Genomic DNA, 20,962 nt, shown 5'->3' with positions numbered 1-20,962 from the left:
TTAAATTAGGACAGACCCGCCTGTGTTTCTGCTCGATTGTGTCTGCTTGGCATTTAGCTCTCCTCACGCTATGTCCAGCTTCCAGTGGAGCTCATAAATTGGCCTAGAAAGGTCTTTAAATCTTTTTAGCTGTCGAGTGCGCACACCTCTTTAGGCCTCTTTCAAGCAATCTAGTGTAAATGGTATATTTTTTGTGTGTGTGTGTGTGTGTGTGTGCACAAAGTTCAGTGTGGTGTCCTACGACTCTTCACATTCAATGATTTGCCGAGAGCTGCTGGATTAACTAACCTTCAAGTGTTGATAAATCCAAGGTTGTCAACCAGGGTTTATTTTTTGCTACAAGTTCAAACCGGGCTATTTAGGGGTCATGACTGCTTTTCTCACCGGAACGCAGGGTAAAGTTCAATTGTTGGTTGGAAGCATAAATAACAAGTCATTTCTGGAACCATTTGGTGGTGTTTTGAAACAAAGTTTGTCATTTGTTGTAAATAGAAGCAGCAGAGGGAGAGGGATATTAGAAGTGGAGATGTTGTTACGTAGAACTGCAGTTGTTTTACAATAGCAGTGCGTGGTCTCCAGCCAGTCAAAGAGCACATTCCCGCATATTGACAATTTACAAACCCCGTTTCCATATGAGTTGGGAAATTGTGTTAGATGTAAATATAAACGGAATACAATGATTTGCAAATCCTTTTCAACCCATATTCAATTGAATGCACAACAAAGACAACATATTTGATGTAATAATCATTAACTTTGAATTGCATGGCTGCAACACGTGCCAAAGTAGTTGGGAAAGGGCATGTTCGCCACTGTGTTACATCACCTTTTCTTTTAACAACACTCAATAAATGTTTGGGAACTGAGGAAACTAACTGTTCAAGCTTTGAAAGTGGAATTCTTTCCCATTCTTGTTTTATGTAGAGCTTCAGTCCTTCAACAGTCCGGGGTCTCCGCTGTCGTATTTTACGCTTCATAATGCACCACACAGGTCTGGACTCCAGGCGGGCCAGGAAAGTACCCGCACTCTTTTTTTTTTTTTTACAAAGCCACACTGTTGTAACACGTGCTGAATGTGGCTTGGCATTGTCTTGCTGAAATAAGACGGCGCTTAGATGGCAGCATATGTTGTTCCAAAACCTTTCAGCATTAATGGTGCCTTCACAGATGTGTAAGTTACCCATGCCTTGGGCACTAATGCACCCCCATACCATCACAGATGCTGGCTTTTGAACTTTGCCTCGATAACAGTCTGGATGGTTCGCTTCCCCTTTGGTCCGGATGACACAATATCGAATATTTCCCAAAACATTTTAAAATGTGGGCTCGTCAGACCACAGACCACTTTTCCACTTTGCATCAGTCCATTTTACATAATCTCGGGCCCAGAAAAGCCGGCGGCATTTCTGGATGTTGTTGATAAACGGCTTTCGCTTTGCATAGTAGAGCTTTAACTTGCATTTACAGATGTAGCGACCAACTGTATTTAGTGACAGTGGTTTTCTGAAGCGTTCCTGAGCCCATGTGGTGATATCCTTTAGAGATTGATGTCGGTTTTTGATACAGTGCCGTCTGAGGGATTGGAGGTCACGGTCATTCAATGTTGATTTCCGGCCATGCCGCTTACGTGGAGTGATTTCTCCCGATTCTCTGAACCTTTTGATGATATTATGGAGCGTAGATGTTGAAATCCCTAAATTTCTTGCAATTGCACTTTGAGAAACGTTGTTCTTAAACTGTTTGACTATTTGCTCACGCAGTTGTGGACAAAGGGGTGTACCTCGCCCCATCCTTTCTTGTGAAAGACTGAGCATTCCTTGGGAAGCTGTTTTTATACCCAATCATGGCACCCACCTGTTCCCCATTGGCCTGCACACCTGTGGGACGCGCCAAATAAGTGTTTGATGAGCATTCCTCAACTTTATCAGTATTTATTGCCACCTTTCCCAACTTCTTTGTCACGTGTTGCTGGCGTCAAATTCTAAAGTTAATGATTAGTTGCAATTATCAGTTTGAACATCAAATATGTTGTCTTTGTAGCATATTCAACTGAATATGGCTTGAAAATGATTTGCAAATCATTGTATTCTGTTTATATTTACATCTAACACAATTTCCCAACTTTTTTGCTGGTAATGATTGTTGTTTCTTGTGTAAATTCATAACAGCCTTATTTGAGCCAAATTCTGACTTTCCACTCTTCTCAGGATGATTACTTTCATGTTTCTTATTACCTTGTTTTTGAATCGGGAAACAAGTAAAGCTATACGGAAGAGTTGCTTTTCAGGCTGTTTTTGTTAAATTCGAACCTCGCTTTGTTTGGCCTCGAACAAGCGGGGAGCCGGCTTGTGGCGTTATTGTATTATTCTGACATCGGGTGTTCCCATGCAGCCCGTTATGACCTTAAGTGTTGGACGCGGGATCTTTTGGTGTTTCGGAAACAACTGCGCCTTTCTAGTCTGCTGCGAAGGAAACTGCGAGGTTTGTTTGGATAAGAGGGCGGGCGGGCGGGATGTGTTCCTTGGACACCCCGTCTCTCCCAGAAATGAAACGAGAACACATGCAGCCTGTACATGTTTTAGTTCCACTTGAGAAGCACTCACTCAATATTATTTGACTTTAAAGTTGTAACTTACTTTTTCTGGGCCACATCATTAAAGCTGTCCTATACAGTAGTCCAGTGTTTTTCAACCTTTTTTGAGCCAAGGCACATTTTTTTTCATTGAAAAATTCCAGAGGCACTGTGACAGTCTCTTGCTGTCGTGCGGGTTCTCAGGACCGCCAAGGAAGGGCATTCAGGCGCAGGTTAGACTTTCTTTTATTTTTCAATAATAAGAGTCTCTACGGGTTGCTTTTCAGCCTGGCCGTGTCCTGCTTCCTCTGCCGCTCCACCTTTTCAGTCGCGTGCGTCTTCGTCTTCCTGTGGCTCTCTCTCGCTCTCGTTCAGCATCCTTTTGCTTCTGGCTCTTTCTCGCTCCTTCTCTCTCTGTCTCTTCCCCCGGCCTTTACGGCCGCTGCCCTTTTATTAAGTGCGAGAGGAGATTTAAATTGTGCCCAGCTGGGCGACCCACGCACCTGATAATATTTGCGGGGTTGATTCCGGCGCCTCGCAGTCCACGCCCCCTTGCCGCCATCTTGGGCCGGGCTCCGGCGTGCCCTGCCTCGCTGTCGGACTGCCGGTTCCTCATCTCCACAGGCACACTACTAGCAGAAAACATAAAAAAATTACGCCGATATTGTTTTCGCAATTGTTGGTTATGAATTCAAACTACGACAGCACGGTTGAACAGGGGTTAGTGCATGTGCCTCGCAACACGAAGGTCCTGAGTAGTCTGGAGTTCAATCCCGGGCTGGGGATCTTTCTGTGTGGAGTTTGGAAGTTCTCCCCCGTGACTGCGTGGGTTCCCTCCGGGTACTCCGGCTTCCTCCCTAATGTATGAATGTGAGTGTGAATGTTGAAATAGGCTCCAGCGACCCCGAACGGGACACGCGGTAGGAAATGGATGGATGGAGATGAGGAAGACTATTTTGAAAATGAATGGATGGATGAAATACATTCAGAATGTTTATCTTCTTTGTACTTTGCAAACACTTTAAGTTTGAAGAGTTTGAAGTGGATCATATTAGCACATTGTTAGATTTCTTTGCTTAATCCATTCCATAATTTAAATCCACATACGGATATACCAAGTGTTGTACGTGCATACAAATGTTTTAAATTTTTTTCCAAGATTATATTTCTCCAGACTGTTTTAATTGGTCGAACAGTGGAGGGTGTGGGGTTTATGATTGGCAGGAGGGAGTTGACGGCACAGACGCAAGGGGGCAGTATCGCTCTATGATTTATTGTATATGTAAACAATATATATTGAAGTTCCTGAGTAGTCCTGGGTTCAATCCCAGGCTCGGGATTTTTCTGTGTGAAGTTTGCAGGTTCTCCCCGTGACTGCATGGGTTCCCTTCGGGTACTCCGGCTTCCTCCCCACCTCCAAAGACATTTATCTGGGGATAGGTTGATTGGCAACACTAAATTGGCCATAGTGTGTGAATACGAGTGTGGATGTTGTCTGTCTATCTGTGTTAGACCCTGCGATGAGGTGGCGACTTCCGCCCGAATGCCGTTGAAATAGGCTCCTGCGACCCTGAACGGGAAAAGCGGTAGGAAATGGATGGATGGCGATGAGGAAGATTATTTTGAAAACGAATGGATGAATGAAATACATTCAGACTGTTTATCTTCTTTGTACTTTGTAAACACTTTAAGTTTGAAGAGTTACTCGAAGTGGATCATTCTAGCATATTGTTTGATTTCTTTGCTTAATCCATTCCATAATTGAAATCCACATACTGATATACTGAAGGTCTTAAGTGTTGTACGTGCATACAAATGTTTTAAATTACATTTTTCTCGAAGATTATATTTCTCCAAACAGCGGAGGGTGTGGGGTTTATGGTTGGCAGGAGTGAGTTGACGGCACAGACGCAAGGGGACAGTATGTATACATATATATATATGTATATATATATATTTATATTACTCACGCACTAATTGACTGAAAGAGCGCGCACTTGCCGCTGATGATGTCACACATAATTAGACATATTTTGGGCGGTCTTATTTACGTGGTTCATTTCGACAGCGTCTTCTCCCCCGTTTTGGAACAAAAACCTTAAATTGTGAGGCTGAATCTTGATATTTTGCTTTTCTTTTCTAGATTTGCAACGATGGACCAGGCTAGGTCAACAATATCCAAAATCGTGAGTATTATTTCTTAGATTCAAGGTGCTGTTTGCTACTTCTTCACAGTAACATTTTACAAAGCAAAAAAAATATATAACGAAAAATACCACCGGCTGGCTTATGTCACCATTTGTGGTTTAACAGAACACATATGTTTTTCATAATTACCCTATTTTTCGGACTACAAGTCACAGTTTTTTTTCATACTTTGGCCAGGGGTGCGACTTATACTCAGGAGTGATTTATGTGTGGAATTATTATCACATTACCGTAAAATATCAAATAATATTATTTAGCTCATTCTAGTAACAGATTAGACGTATAAGATTTCATGGGATTTAGCGATTAGGAGTGACAGATTGTTTGGTAAACGTATAGCATGTTCTATATCATGGGTGTCAAACTCTGGCCCGCGGGCCAAATTTGGCCCGCCGTGTAATTTCATTTGGCCATTGAGGTAATATCAAATTAAGATTAGAGCTGGCCCGCCGGTATTATACAGCGGCGATGCCTCTGTAACACTGCATTCACCACTGATACTTCTATTTGACAACCCTCACGATTTTCCCGGGAGACTCCCAAAGTTCAGTGCCCCTCCCGAAAATCTCCCGGGGCAACCATTTTTCCGAATTTCTCCTGATTTCCTTTAGCGTCCTCTACAGCCTGTCGTCACGTCCGCATTTCCTCCATACAAACAGCGTGCCGGCCCAGTCACATAATGCATGCGGGTTTAACACACACAAATGAATGCAAGGCATACTTGATCAACAGCCATAAGGGTCACACTGAGGGTGGCCGTATAAACAACTTTAACACTTTTGCAAATATGCGCCACACTGTGAAGCCACACCAAACAAGAATGACAAACACATTTCGGGAGAACATCCGCACCGTAGCACGACATAAACACAACGGAAGAACTACCCAGAACCCCTTGCAGCACTAACTCTTCCGGGACGCTACAATATACATCCCCGCTACCACCAAACCCCGCCCTCCCCAATTTTTATATACATTTTATTTAAAATGCCATTGATATTTTTCAATCATTATTATTATAATTTGAAACTCGATTTTGCATGCTTGCTTGTTTAATATTCAATGCAAAACTTGTTTGGGTCCCTATTAAAAAGGTTCATTTGTTCCACCTCGGCCCGCGGCTTTGTTCCGTTTTAAATATTGGCCCACTCTGTATTTGAGTTTGACACCCCAGCTCTATATGTTATAGTTATTTGAATGACTTACCATAATATGTTGTGTTAACATAGCAGGCACCTTCTCAGTTGGTTGTTTATACGTGATATAACATACACTTACTCAGCCTGTTGTTCACTATTCTTTATTTATTTTAAATTGTCGTTCAAATGTCTGTTCTTTGTGTTGGGTTTTATGGGTTGTACTGGTATATGGGTTGTACTTGTATAGCGCTTTTCTACCTTCAAAGTACTCAATGGACACTACTTCCAGATTCACACACACATTCACACACTGATGGAGGGAGCTGCCATGCAAGGCGTTAACCAACACCCATCAGGAGCAAGGGTGAAGTGTCTTGCTCAGGACACAACGGACGTGACGAGGTTGGTACTAGGTGGGATTTGAACCAGGGACGCTCGGGTTGCACACGGCGCCACGCAGTCCCCTACATTTCCCCTAAAAATGCGACTAATACTCCAGTGCGTGAATTGAAGTGAAGTGAATTATATTTATATAGCGCTTTTCTCTAGTGACTCGAAGCGCTTTACATAGTGAAACCCAATATCTAAGTTACATTTAAACCAGTGTGGGTGGCACTGGGAGCAGGTGGGTAAAGTGTCTTGCCCAAGGACACAACGGCAGTGACTAGGATGGCAGAAGCGGGAATCGAACCTGCAACCCTCAAGTTGCTGGCACGGCTGCTCTACCAACCGAGCTATACCGCCCCAGTGCCAGTGCGACTTCTATATATTTTTTTCCTTCTTTATTATGCATTCTCGGCAGGTGCGACTTATACTCCGAAAAATGCGGTACAGGTGTTTACGGCATACGTAAGTAATTACGTCATTAAGTACGAGAAGCTTTGAGAGGGTGGGATATTCTGTATAAAATGCTTCAGAAAGTTAGCGAGCTCTGTGTTCATGTTGCAAGCAGCCCCTTTTAAGCAGAGTTACTCATGTCAGTGCTATCAGGGCAGGGGCTGGGGTGGTGTCAATGACAGAAAAAAATCAAACCGTTCTTCAAATTAACTACCGTATTTCCTTGAGTTGCCGCCGGGGCGCTAATTAATTTAAAACCTCTTCTCACTCCTGCGCTTATCAAAGGCATGCGGTAAAAGTAAGCATGCGATAATTATTTAAAAATCTCTTCTCACTCCGGCACTTACCAAAGGCATGCAGTAAAACTTTGAGTGTAATGTAAGCTTGGACCTTATATCATACTGAATAGCTCTTAATTTTCTTCCCTTTATGCGATTTCAAATTACCAGTATTGAAATCATTGAAAAGGATGACAGGGGAAGTGTCACTCGTGACGTCACGAGTTTGACCAGGCGGTAATACTAAGCAAGAGCTAATTATTTTTGTCTGTTTTATTTCCGGTGCACCGACATAGGAAAAAACCTTTTGCGAGATCTTGCAAAAAGTATTGCGAGATCTTGCAAAAAGTGTAGTGCGATCTCGTAAAAAGTATTGCGAAATCTCGCAAAAAGTATTGCAAAACTTTGCAAAAAGTATTGCGAAATCTCGCAAAAAATATTGCGAGATCTCGCAAAAGTATCGTGAGATCTCGCAAAAGTATCGCAAAACCATCACTTTGTCCGTTTCACTTCCGGTTCACCATCACTGTGTCAGTTTTACTTCCGGTTCACTGACATAGGACAAAAACCTTTTGCGAGATCTCGCAAAAACGTATTGCGAGATCTTGCAAAAAAGTATTGCGAGATCTCGCAAAACCATCGCTTTGTCTGTTTCACTTCCGGTTCACTGACATAGTAAAAACATTTTTGGAGAGATCTCGCAAAAAGTATTGTGAGATCTCGCAAAAAAGTATTGCACAATCTCGCTAAAAGTATCGCAAACCCATCAGTTTGTCTGTTTTACTTCCGGTTCACTGACATAGGACCAAAAAAAACCTTTTGCGAGATCTCGCAAAAAGTATAGCGAGATCTCGCAAAAGTATCGCAAACCCCTCACTTTGTCTGTTTCATTTCCGGTTCACCATCACTGTGTCTGTTTTACTTCCGGTTCACTGACATAGGACAAAAAACCTTTTGCGAGATCTTGCAAAAACGTATTACAAGATCTCACAAAAACGTATTACGAGATCTCGCAAAAAAGTATTGCGAAATCTCGCTAAAAGTAACCGCAAAACCATCACTTTGTCTGTTTCACTTCCGGTTCACCATCACTGTGTCTGTTTTACTTCCGGTTCACTGATATAGGACAAAAAACCTTTTGCGAGATCTCTCAAAAAGTATAGCGAAATCTCGCAAAAAGTACTGCGAGTTCTTGCAAAAGTATCGCAAAACCATCGCTTTGTCGCTTTGTTTTACTTCCGGTTCACTGACATAGGACAAAAAACCTTTTTGCAAAATCTCGCAAAAAAGTATTGCGAAATCTCGCAAAAACGTATTGCGCAATCTCGCAAAACCATCGCTTTGTCTGTTTCACTTCCGGTTCACTGACATAGGAAAAACAACTTTTGAGAGATCTCGCAAAAAGTATTGTGAGATCTCGCAAAAAAAGTATTGCACAATCTCGCTAAAAGTATCGCAAAACCATCACTTTGTCTGTTTCACTTCCGGTTCACCGTCACTGTGTCTGTTTTACTTCCGGTTCACTGACATAGGACAAAAAACCTTTTGCGAGATCTCGCAAAAAGTATAGCGAAATCTCGCAAAAAGTACTGCGAGATCTTGCAAAAGTATCGCAAAACCATCGTTTTGTCGCTTTGTTTTACTTCCGGTTCACTGACATAGGAAAAAAAACCTTTTGCGACATCTCGCAAAACGTATTGCGAAATCTCGTAAAAACGTATTGCAAAATCTCGCAAAAACGTATTGCGAAATCTCGCAAAACCATCGCTTTGTCTGTTTCACTTCCGGTTCACTGACATAGGAAAAAAAACTTTTGAGAGATCTCGCAAAAAGTATTGTGAGATCTCGCAAAAAAAGTATTGCATAATCTCGCTAAAAGTATCGCAAAACCATCACTTTGTCTGTTTCACTTCCGGTTCACCATCACTGTGTCTGTTTTACTTCCGGTTCACTGACATAGGACAAAAAACCTTTTGCGAAATCTCGCAAAAAGTACTGCGAGATCTTGCAAAAGTATCGCAAAACCATCGTTTTTTCGCTTTGTTTTACTTCCGGTTCACTGACATAGGACAAAAAACCTTTTGCGAGATCTTGCAAAACGTATTGCGAATTCTCGCAAAACCATCGCTTTGTCTGTTTCACTTCCGGTTCACTGACATAGGAAAAAAAACTTTTGAGAGATCTCGCAAAAAAGTATTGCACACTCTCGCTAAAAGTATCACAAAACCATCACTTTGTCTATTTCACTTCCGGTTCACCATCACTGTGTCTGTTTTACTTCCGGTTCACTGACATAGGACAAAAAACCTTTTGCGAGATCTGGCAAAAAGTATAGCGAGATCTCGCAAAAGTATCGCAAAACCGTCTCTTTATCGCTTTGTTTTACTTCCAGTTCACTGACATAGGACAAAAAACCTTTTGCAAGATCTCGCAAAAAGTATAGCGAGATCTCGCAAAAGTATCGCAAAACCATTGCTTTGTCGCTTTGTTTTACTTCGGGTCCACTGACATAGGAAAAAAAACCTTTTGCGACATCTCGCAAAAACGTATTGCGAAATCTCGCAAAAACGTATTGCGAAATCTTGCAAAACCATCGCTTTGTCTGTTTCACTTCCGGTTCACTGACATAGGAAAAAAAACTTTTGAGAGATCCCGCAAAAAGTATTGTGAGATCTCGCAAAAAAGTATTGGACAATCTTGCTAAAAGTATCGCAAAACCATCAGTGTTTCTGTTTTACTTCCGGTTCACTGACATAGGACAAAAAACCTTTTGCGAGATCTCGCAAAAAGTATAGCGAGATCTCGCAAAAGTATCGCAAAACCATGGCTTTGTCGCTTTGTTTTACTTCCGGTTCACTGACATAGGAAAAAAAACCTTTTGCGAGATCTCCCAAAAAGTATAGCGCATTCTCGCAAAAAATATTGCAAGATGTCACAAAAGTATCGCAAAACCCTCACTTTGTCTGTTTCACTTCCGGTTCACCATCACTGTGTCTGTTTTACTTCCAGTTCACTGACATAGGACAAAAAACCTTTTGCGAGATCTGGCAAAATGTATTGTGAGATCTGGCAAAACCATCGCTTTGTCTGTTTCACTTCCGGTTCACTGACATAGGAAAAAAAACTTTTGAGAGATCTCGCAAAAAGTATTGTGAGATCTCGCAAAAAAAGTATTTGCACAATCTCGCTAAAAGTATCGCAAAACCATCACTTTGTCTGTTTCACTTCCGGTTCACCATCACTGTGTCTGTTTTACTTCCGGTTCACTGATATAGGACAAAAAACCTTTTGCGAGATCTCGCAAAAAGTATAGCGAAATCCCGCAAAAAGTACTGCGAGATCTTGCAAAAGTATCGCAAAACCATCGCTTTGTCGCTGTGTTTTACTTCCGGTTCACTGACATAGGACAAAAAACCTTTTGCAAAATCTCGCAAAAAAGTATTGCGAAATCTCGCAAAAACGTATTGCGCAATCTCGCAAAACCATCGCTTTGTCTGTTTCACTTCCGGTTCACTGACATAGGAAAAACAACTTTTGAGAGATCTCGCAAAAAAAGTATTGCACAATCTCGCTAAAAGTATCGCAAAACCATCACTTTGTCTGTTTCACTTCCGGTTCACCGTCACTGTGTCTGTTTTACCTCCGGTTCACTGACATAGGACAAAATAATTTTTGTGAGATCTCACGAAAAGTACTGCGAGATCTTGCAAAAGTATCGCAAAACTATCGCTTTGTCGCTTTGTTTTACTTCCGGTTCACTGACATAGGAAAAAAACCCTTTTGCGACATCTCGCAAAACGTATCGCGAAATCTCGCAAAAACGTATTGCGAAATCTCGCAAAAACGTATTGCGAAATCTCGCAAAAACGTATTGCGAAATCTCGCAAAAACGTATTGCGAAATCTCGCAAAACCATCGCTTTGTCTGTTTCACTTCCGGTTCACTGACATAGGAAAAAAAACTTTTGAGAGATCTCTCAAAAAAGTATTGCATAATCTCGCTAAAAGTATCTCAAAACCATCACTTTGTCTGTTTCACTTCCGGTTCACCATCACTGTGTCTGTTTTACTTCCGGTTCACTGACATAGGACAAAAAACCTTTTGCGAAATCTCTCGCAAAAAGTACTGCGAGATCTTGCAAAAGTATCGCAAAACTATCGCTTTGTCGCTTTGTTTTACTTCCGGTTCACTGACATAGGAAAAAAACCCTTTTGCGACATCTCGCAAAACGTATCGCGAAATCTCGCAAAAACGTATTGCGAAATCTCGCAAAAACGTATTGCGAAATCTCGCAAAAACGTATTGCGAAATCTCGCAAAACCATCGCTTTGTCTGTTTCACTTCCGGTTCACTGACATAGGAAAAAAAACTTTTGAGAGATCTCTCAAAAAAGTATTGCATAATCTCGCTAAAAGTATCTCAAAACCATCACTTTGTCTGTTTCACTTCCGGTTCACCATCACTGTGTCTGTTTTACTTCCGGTTCACTGACATAGGACAAAAAACCTTTTGCGAAATCTCTCGCAAAAAGTACTGCGAGATCTTGCAAAAGTATCGCAAAACCATCGTTTTTTCGCTTTGTTTTACTTCCGGTTCACTGACATAGGACAAAAAACCTTTTGCGAGATCTTGCAAAACGTATTGCGAAATCTCGCAAAACCATCGCTTTTTCTGTTTCACTTCCGGTTCACTGACATAGGAAAAAAAACTTTTGAGAGATCTCGCAAAAAAGTATTGCACAATCTTGCTAAAAGTATCGCAAAACCATCACTTTGTCTATTTCACTTCCGGTTCACCATCACTGTGTCTGTTTTACTTCCGGTTCACTGACATAGGACAAAAAACCTTTTGCGAGATCTTGCAAAAAGTATAGCGAGATCTCGCAAAAAGTACTGCGAGATCTCGCAAAAGTATCGCAAAACCATTGCTTTGTCGCTTTGTTTTACTTCGGGTCCACTGACATAGGAAAAAAAACCTCTCGCAAAAACGTATTGCGAGATCTCGCAAAAAGTATAGCGAAATCTCGCAAAAAGTACTGCTAGATCTTGCAAAAGTATCGCAAAACCATCGCTTTGTCGCTGTGTTTTACTTCCGGTTCACTGACATAGGACAAAAAACCTTTTGCAAAATCTCGCAAAAACGTATTGCAAAATCTCGCAAAAACGTATTGCGAAATCTCGCGAAAACGTATTGCAAAATCTCGCAAAAACGTATTGCGCAATCTCGCAAAACCATCGCTTTGTCTGTTTCACTTCCGGTTCACTGACATAGGAAAAACAACTTTTGAGAGATCTCGCAAAAAGTATTGTGAGATCTCGCAAAAAGTATCGCAAAACCATCACTTTGTCTGTTTCACTTCCGGTTCACCATCACTGTGTCTGTTTTACCTCCGGTTCACTGACATAGGACAAAATAATTTTTGTGAGATCTCACGAAAAGTACTGCGAGATCTTGCAAAAGTATCGCAAAACTATCGCTTTGTCGCTTTGTTTTACTTCCGGTTCACTGACATAGGAAAAAAACCCTTTTGCGACATCTCGCAAAACGTATCGCGAAATCTCGCAAAAACGTATTGCGAAATCTCGCAAAACCATCGCTTTGTCTGTTTCACTTCCGGTTCACTGACATAGGAAAAAAAACTTTTGAGAGATCTCTCAAAAAAGTATTGCATAATCTCGCTAAAAGTATCGCAAAACCATCACTTTGTCTGTTTCACTTCCGGTTCACCATCACTGTGTCTGTTTTACTTCCGGTTCACTGACATAGGACAAAAAACCTTTTGCGAAATCTCTCGCAAAAAGTACTGCGAGATCTTGCAAAAGTATCGCAAAACCATCGTTTTTTCGCTTTGTTTTACTTCCGGTTCACTGACATAGGACAAAAAACCTTTTGCGAGATCTTGCAAAACGTATTGCGAAATCTCGCAAAACCATCGCTTTTTCTGTTTCACTTCCGGTTCACTGACATAGGAAAAAAAACTTTTGAGAGATCTCGCAAAAAAGTATTGCACAATCTTGCTAAAAGTATCGCAAAACCATCACTTTGTCTATTTCACTTCCGGTTCACTGACATAGGACAAAAAACCTTTTGCGAGATCTCGCAAAAGTATCGCAAAACCATTGCTTTGTCGCTTTGTTTTACTTCGGGTCCACTGACATAGGAAAAAAAACCTCTCGCAAAAACGTATTGCGAAATCTCGCAAAAACGTATTGCGAAATCTTGCAAAACCATCGCTTTGTCTGTTTCACTTCCGGTTCACTGACATAGGAAAAAAAACTTTTGAGAGATCCCGCAAAAAGTATTGTGAGATCTCGCAAAAAAGTATTGGACAATCTTGCTAAAAGTATCGCAAAACCATCACTGTGTCTGTTTTACTTCCGGTTCACTGACATAGGACAAAAAAACCTTTTGCGAGATCTCGCAAAAAGTATAGCGAGATCTCGCAAAAAGTACTGCGAGATCTCGCAAAAGTATCGCAAAACCATGGCTTTGTCGCTTTGTTTTACTTCCGGTTCACTGACATAGGAAAAAAAACCTTTTGCGAGATCTCCCAAAAAGTATAGCGCATTCTCGCAAAAAATATTGCAAGATGTCACAAAAGTATCGCAAAACCCTCACTTTGTCTGTTTCACTTCCGGTTCACCATCTCGGTGTCTATTGTACTTCCGGTTCACTGACGTAGGACAAAAAACCTTTTGCGAGATCTCCCAAAAAGTATAGCGCGATCTTGCAAAAAGTATAGCGCATTCTCGCAAAAAATATTGCTAGATCTCACAAAAGTATCGCAAAACCCTCACTTTGTCTGTTTCACTTTCGGTTCACCATCTCGGTGTCTATTGTACTTCCGGTTCACTGACGTAGGACAAAAAACCTTTTGCGAGATCTCCCAAAAAGTATAGCGAGATCTCGCAAAAAATATTGCAAGATCTCACAAAAGTATCGCAAAACCCTCACTTTGTCTGTTTCACTTTCGGTTCACCATCTCGGTGTCTATTGTACTTCCGGTTCACTGACATAGGACAAAAAACCTTTTGCGAGATCTCCCAAAAAGTATAGCGCGATCTCGCAAAAAATATTGCAAGATCTCACAAAAGTATCGCAAAACCCTCACTTTGTCTGTTTCACTTTCGGTTCACCATCTCGGTGTCTATTGTACTTCCGGTTCACTGACGTAGGACAAAAAACCTTTTGCGAGATCTCCCAAAAAGTATAGCGAGATCTCGCAAAAAATATTGCAAGATCTCACAAAAGTATCGCAAAACCCTCACTTTGTCTGTTTCACTTTCGGTTCACCATCTCGGTGTCTATTGTACTTCCGGTTCACTGACATAGGACAAAAAACCTTTTGCGAGATCTCCCAAAAAGTATAGCGCGATCTCGCAAAAAATATTGCAAGATCTCACAAAAGTATCGCAAAACCCTCACTTTGTCTGTTTCACTTTCGGTTCACCATCTCTGTGTCTATTGTACTTCCGGTTCACTGACATAGGACAAAAAACCTTTTGCGAGATCTCCCAAAAAGTATAGCGCGATCTTGCAAAAAGTATAGTGCATTCTCGCAAAAAATATTGCAAGATCTCACAAAAGTATCGCAAAACCCTCACTTTGTCTGTTTCACTTTCGGTTCACCATCTCGGTGTCTATTGTACTTCCGGTTCACTGACATAGGACAAAAAACCTTTTGCGAGATCTCGCAAAAAGTATAGCGAGATCTCGCTAAAAGTACTGCGAGATCTCTCAAAAGTATCGCAAAACCATGGCTTTGTCGCTTTGTTTTACTTCCGGTTCACTGACATAGGAAAAAAAAACCTTTTGCGAGATCTCCCAAAAAGTATAGCGCATTCTCGCAAAAAATATTGCAAGATGTCACAAAAGTATCGCAAAACCCTCACTTTGTCTGTTTCACTTCCGGTTCACCATCTCGGTGTCTATTGTACTTCCGGTTCACTGACATAGGACAAAAAACCTTTTGCGAGATCTCCCAAAAAGTATAGCGAGATCTCGCAAAAAGTACTGCGAGATCTCGCAAAAGTATCGCAAAACCCTCACTTTGTCTGTTTCACTTTCGGTTCACCATCTCGGTGTCTATTGTACTTCCGGTTCACTGACATAGGACAAAAAACCTTTTGCGAGATCTCCCAAAAAGTATAGCGCGATCTCGCAAAAAATATTGCAAGATCTCACAAAAGTATCGCAAAACCCTCACTTTGTCTGTTTCACTTTCGGTTCACCATCTCTGTGTCTATTGTACTTCCGGTTCACTGACATAGGACAAAAAACCTTTTGCGAGATCTCCCAAAAAGTATAGCGCGATCTTGCAAAAAGTATAGCGCATTCTCGCAAAAAATATTGCAAGATCTCACAAAAGTATCGCAAAACCCTCACTTTGTCTGTTTCACTTTCGGTTCACCATCTCGGTGTCTATTGTACTTCCGGTTCACTGACATAGGACAAAAAACCTTTTGCGAGATCTCGCAAAAAGTATAGCGAGATCTCGCTAAAAGTACTGCGAGATCTCTCAAAAGTATCGCAAAACCATGGCTTTGTCGCTTTGTTTTACTTCCGGTTCACTGACATAGGAAAAAAAAACCTTTTGCGAGATCTCCCAAAAAGTATAGCGCATTCTCGCAAAAAATATTGCAAGATGTCACAAAAGTATCGCAAAACCCTCACTTTGTCTGTTTCACTTCCGGTTCACCATCTCGGTGTCTATTGTACTTCCGGTTCACTGACATAGGACAAAAAACCTTTTGCGAGATCTCCCAAAAAGTATAGCGAGATCTCGCAAAAAGTACTGCGAGATCTCGCAAAAGTATCGCAAAACCCTCACTTTGTCTGTTTCACTTTCGGTTCACCATCTCGGTGTCTATTGTACTTCCGGTTCACTGACATAGGACAAAAAACCTTTTGCGAGATCTCCCAAAAAGTATAGCGCGATCTTGCAAAAAATATTGCAAGATCTCACAAAAGTATCGCAAAACCCTCACTTTGTCTGTTTCACTTTCGGTTCACCATCTCGGTGTCTATTGTACTTCCGGTTCACTGACATAGGACAAAAAACCTTTTGCGAGATCTCCCAAAAAGTATAGCGCGATCTCGCAAAAAATATTGCAAGATCTCACAAAAGTATCGCAAAACCCTCACTTTGTCTGTTTCACTTTCGGTTCACCATCTCGGTGTCTATTGTACTTCCGGTTCACTGACGTAGGACAAAAAACCTTTTGCGAGATCTCCCAAAAAGTATAGCGAGATCTCGCAAAAAATATTGCAAGATCTCACAAAAGTATCGCAAAACCCTCACTTTGTCTGTTTCACTTTCGGTTCACCATCTCGGTGTCTATTGTACTTCCGGTTCACTGACGTAGGACAAAAAACCTTTTGCGAGATCTCCCAAAAAGTATAGCGCGATCTTGCAAAAAATATTGCAAGATCTCACAAAAGTATCGCAAAACCCTCACTTTGTCTGTTTCACTTTCGGTTCACCATCTCTGTGTCTATTGTACTTCCGGTTCACTGACATAGGACAAAAAACCTTTTGCGAGATCTCCCAAAAAGTATAGCGCATTCTCGCAAAAAATATTGCAAGATCTCACAAAAGTATCGCAAAACCCTCACTTTGTCTGTTTCACTTTCGGTTCACCATCTCGGTGTCTATTGTACTTCCGGTTCACTGACATAGGACAAAAAACCTTTTGCGAGATCTTGCAGAAAGTATCACAAAACATTTTTTTCCCTCCATTCCCCTTTAGGGGCTCCATACTTTTGAGTATATTTTAATGGAATAAAAATAATGTTAAACAGCAGTAAAATATATAATATTTAACCAAATATTTGGTCAAAGATCGCTAAATTGCACAACCAAATAGTTGGGTTTGTCGAGAGCATAACTCAGTTTTTATGTTAGATCAATTCAACCCAATAGTTGGGTTATGAATAACCCAACTATTGGGTTAGCATAACTCAACATTTGGGTTCAATAATTTAATCCAATTGTTTGGTTGGGAATAACCCGACTTTAAGTTATCATAACTCAACTTTTTGGTTAAATAATTCATCGCGAAATTTGTTGAAAGAATTAACCCAAAATGTTGAGTTAAAATAACTCAACTACGGGGTTCGTCATTTTCTGAACCAGCAGTTGGGTTAAAATTGGGCTGTTTTTTAGTGTGTATAACAGGGGTCACCAACGCGGTGCCCGCGGGCACCAGGTCGCCCGTAAGGACCAGATGAGTCGCCCGCCGGCCTGTTCTAAAAATAGCTCAAATAGCAGCACTTACCAGTGAGCTGCCTCTATTTTTTTTAAGTTTTATTTATTTACTAGCAAGCTGGTGTCGTTTTGCTGGACATTTTTAATTCTAAGAGAGACAAAACTCAAATAGAATTTGAAAATCCAAGAAAATATTTTAAAGGCTTGGTCTTCACTTGTTGAAATAAATTATTTTTTTTTTTTTTACTTTGCTTCTTATAACTTTCAGAAAGACAATTTTAGAGAAAAAATACAAGCTTAAAAATGATTTTAGGATTTTTAAACACATTTTTGCCCTTTTTTAAATTCCTTCCTCTTCTTTCCTGACAATTTAAATCAATGTTCAAGTTTTTTTTATTATTTTTATCGTAAAGAATGATACATCAAATTTAACCTAATTCTTCATTTTAGCTTCTGTTTTTTCGACGAAGAATATTTGTGAAATATTTCTTCAAACTTATTATGATTAAAATTCCCCAAAAATATTCTAGAAAATCTGTAGAATCAAATTTAAATCTTATTTCAAAGTCTTTTGAATTTCTTTTAAAAATTTTGTTCTGGAAAATCTAGAAGAAATAATGATTTGTCTTTGTTAGAAATATAGCTTGGTCCAATTTGTTATATATTCTAACAAAGTGCAGATTGGATTTGAACCTATTTAAAACATGTCATCAAAATTCTAAAATTAATCTTAATCAGGAAAAATTTCTAATGATGATGTTCCATAAATTCTTTTTTAAATTTTTTCCAAAAAAATTCGAATTAGCTAGTTTTTCTCTACTTTTTTTCGATTGAATTTCAAATTTTAAAGAGTCGAAATTGACGATAAACTGTTTAAAATAATTTATTTTCATTTTTTTTCCTGTTTTCTCCTCTTTTAAACCGTTTTTTTTCATCATTTATTCTCTACAAAAAAACTTCCGTAAAAGGAAAAAAAAAATGTACGACGGAATGACGGACAGAAATACCCTTTTTTTTTTTTTTTACATATATAGATTTATTTATTAAAGGTAAATTGAGCAAATTGGCTATTTCTGGCAATTTTTTTTTAAGTGTGTATCAAACTGGTAGCCCTTGGCATTAATCAGTACCCAAGAAGTAGCTCTTGGTTTCAAAAAGGTGGTGTGTAACTAATCAAGAACGCTTGACTGTGCTCTTCTGCCCATGCTGTAGTTCAACGGGGAACCGCACTCGTACACACGTTTCAACCTGACCCAGAACATGGAAGGTGACAACAGCCAGGTGGAGATGAAGCTGTCGTCCGACGCGGATGAAGAAGTCGGAGGGAACGGCGTGGGATCCCATCTCAGTCACAACGGCAATCCCAAATCCTACACAAACTCAAAGTTTGGACGCACACCCAAGAACCTTTGCTTCATGGTAGCCACCATTCTCCTCATCTTGTTTATTGGTAAGCATGGGTAGTTTTTTTACATATATATTTTTTTTAATTCATGTATTCCTTTTGTGTTTTCATGAGATCTATGACATTGTTTTGTTTGTGCTATCACACTATAATGTTTTAAAGGCCTACTGAAATGAGATTTTCTTATTTAAACGGGGATAGCAGGTCCATTCTATGTGTCATACTTGGTCATTTCGCCATATTGCCATATTTTTGCTGAAAGGATCTAGTAGAGAACAGCGACCATAAATTTCGCAACTTTAGGTCGCTAATAAAAAAGCCTTGCCTGTACCGGAAGTAGCAGATGATGTGCGCATGACGTCACGGGTTGTGGAGCTCCTTACATCCTCACATTGTTTACAATCATGGCCACCAGCAGCGAGAGCGATTCGGACCGAGAAAGCGACATTAATTTGAGCGAAAAGGAAAGATTCGTGGATGAGGAAAGTTAGAGTGAAGGACTAGAAAAAAGAAAAAAAAAGGCGAGGGCAGTGGGAGCGATTCAGATGTTAATATACACATTTACTAGGATAATTCTGGAAAATCCCATATCTGCTTATTGTGTTATTAGTGTTTTAGTGAGATTATATGGTACCTGAAAGTCAGAGGGGTGTGGTGACCGCCAGTGTTTCTGAGGGAAGCTACGTTTCTCGACGAGGCGAAGCAAAGGCAGCCGTTGGGGGCCAGGCTGAGCTTTTTTTCCCCCCCTCCTCGGTGGAAGCATCCCAAATTCAAGGGAGGCCGGTCGGAAGAGGCAAGAGAGTCCGTAGCTGCCTCTTTGACAGGTGCGCGAGGAACGACGCGAGCTATCCGCTCATCTCTACGGTAAGAGCCGACTTATTACCACAATTTTCTCACCGAAACCTGCCGGTTGACATGTGGTCGGGAACAATGTCCGCTTGACCGTTCTGTTCCATAGTAAAGCTTCACTGTCATCTTTAGGGAATGTAAACAAACAAACTGCTGTGTTGGATCCGCTTTGGACTGGACTCTCGCGACTGTGTTGGATCCATAATGGATTGATCTTTCACAGTAGCATGTTCTCATAGTCATCATTGTCACCGACGTCCCACTGGGTCATTATTGTCACCGACGTCCCACTGGGTGTGAGTTTTCCTTGCCCTTATGTGGGCCTACCGAGGATGTCGTAGTGGTTTGTGCAGCCCTTTGAGACACTAGTGATTTAGGGCTATATAAGTAAACATTGATTGATTGATTGAAACACTGGCTGTGTTTGTGTTGCTACAGCCGGCCGCAATACACCGCTTTCCACCAACAGCTTTCTTCTTTGACGTCTCCATTATTAATTGAACACATTGCAAAAGATTCAGCAACACAGATGTCCAGAATACTGGGAAATTATGCAATTAAAGCAGACGACACAGCTGGGATCGGGCTGGAACAACATGTCCGCTACAATCCGAGACGTCACGCGCACGCGTCATCATACCGACGTTTTCAACAGGATACTTAGCGCGAAATTTAAAATTGCAATTTAGTAAACTAAAAAGGCCGTATTGGCATGTGTTGCAATGTTAATATTTCATCATTGATATATAAACTATCAGACTGCGTGGTGGGTAGTAGTGGGTTTCAGTAGGCCTTTAATGCAGTATTTTAGGGGGTAGTATATGCTTTTTATGGGTATATATGCTAGTAAAGACTGGATGTGGTTCTTGCAAAAAATTGCTGTAATTCAATTTGTTGTCTGGTTAGATGTATTAGAGTTGGAATTGTTTAAATCGGTCAAGAGCTTTGAAGATTCTCCCATTGATTTCAATTAGAATTTCCCCCAAATTTGGGAATTTTGGGAAATGCGGGAATTTACAAACCCCGTTTCCATATGAGTTGGAAAATTGTGTTAGATGTAAATATAAACGGAATACAATGATTTGCAAATCATTTTCAACCCATATTCAGTTGAATATGCTACAAAGACAACATATTTGATGTTCAAACTGATAAACCTTTTTTTTTTTTTTGCATATAATCATTAACTTTAGAATTTGATGCCAGCAACATGTGACAAAGAAGTTGGGAAAAGTGGCAATAAATACTGCTAAAGTTGAGGAATGCTCATCAAACGCTTATTTGGAACATCCCACAGGTGTGCAGGCTAATTGGGAACAGGTGGGTGCCATGATTGGGTATAAAAACAGCTTCCCAAAAAATGCTCAGTCTTTCACAAGAAAGGATGGGGCGAGGTACACCCCTTTGTCCACAACTTCGTGAGCAAATAGTCAAACAGTTTAAGAACAACGTTTCTCAAAGTGCAAT

The 20,962-nt window shown here is 40.6% G+C and overlaps 1 protein-coding gene across 1 annotated transcript in view; it reads left to right on the top strand.

Moving 5' to 3' along the window:
• Positions 1–20,962, top strand: part of tfr1a (transferrin receptor 1a) — a 111,714-nt gene that overhangs the window by 31,974 nt on the left and 58,778 nt on the right. The window contains exons 2-3 of the mRNA XM_061891420.1: positions 4,716–4,758; positions 18,454–18,691. Of these exons, the coding sequence (XP_061747404.1) occupies positions 4,726–4,758; positions 18,454–18,691 (271 nt within the window). The 5' untranslated portion in view covers positions 4,716–4,725. The remainder of the gene's footprint in view (positions 1–4,715; positions 4,759–18,453; positions 18,692–20,962) is intronic.

The sequence above is a fragment of the Nerophis ophidion genome, linkage group LG28, assembly GCF_033978795.1.
Source record: "Nerophis ophidion isolate RoL-2023_Sa linkage group LG28, RoL_Noph_v1.0, whole genome shotgun sequence".
NCBI classification, from domain to species: domain Eukaryota; kingdom Metazoa; phylum Chordata; class Actinopteri; order Syngnathiformes; family Syngnathidae; genus Nerophis; species Nerophis ophidion.
This window is presented reverse-complemented; position numbering and strand designations above follow the sequence as displayed.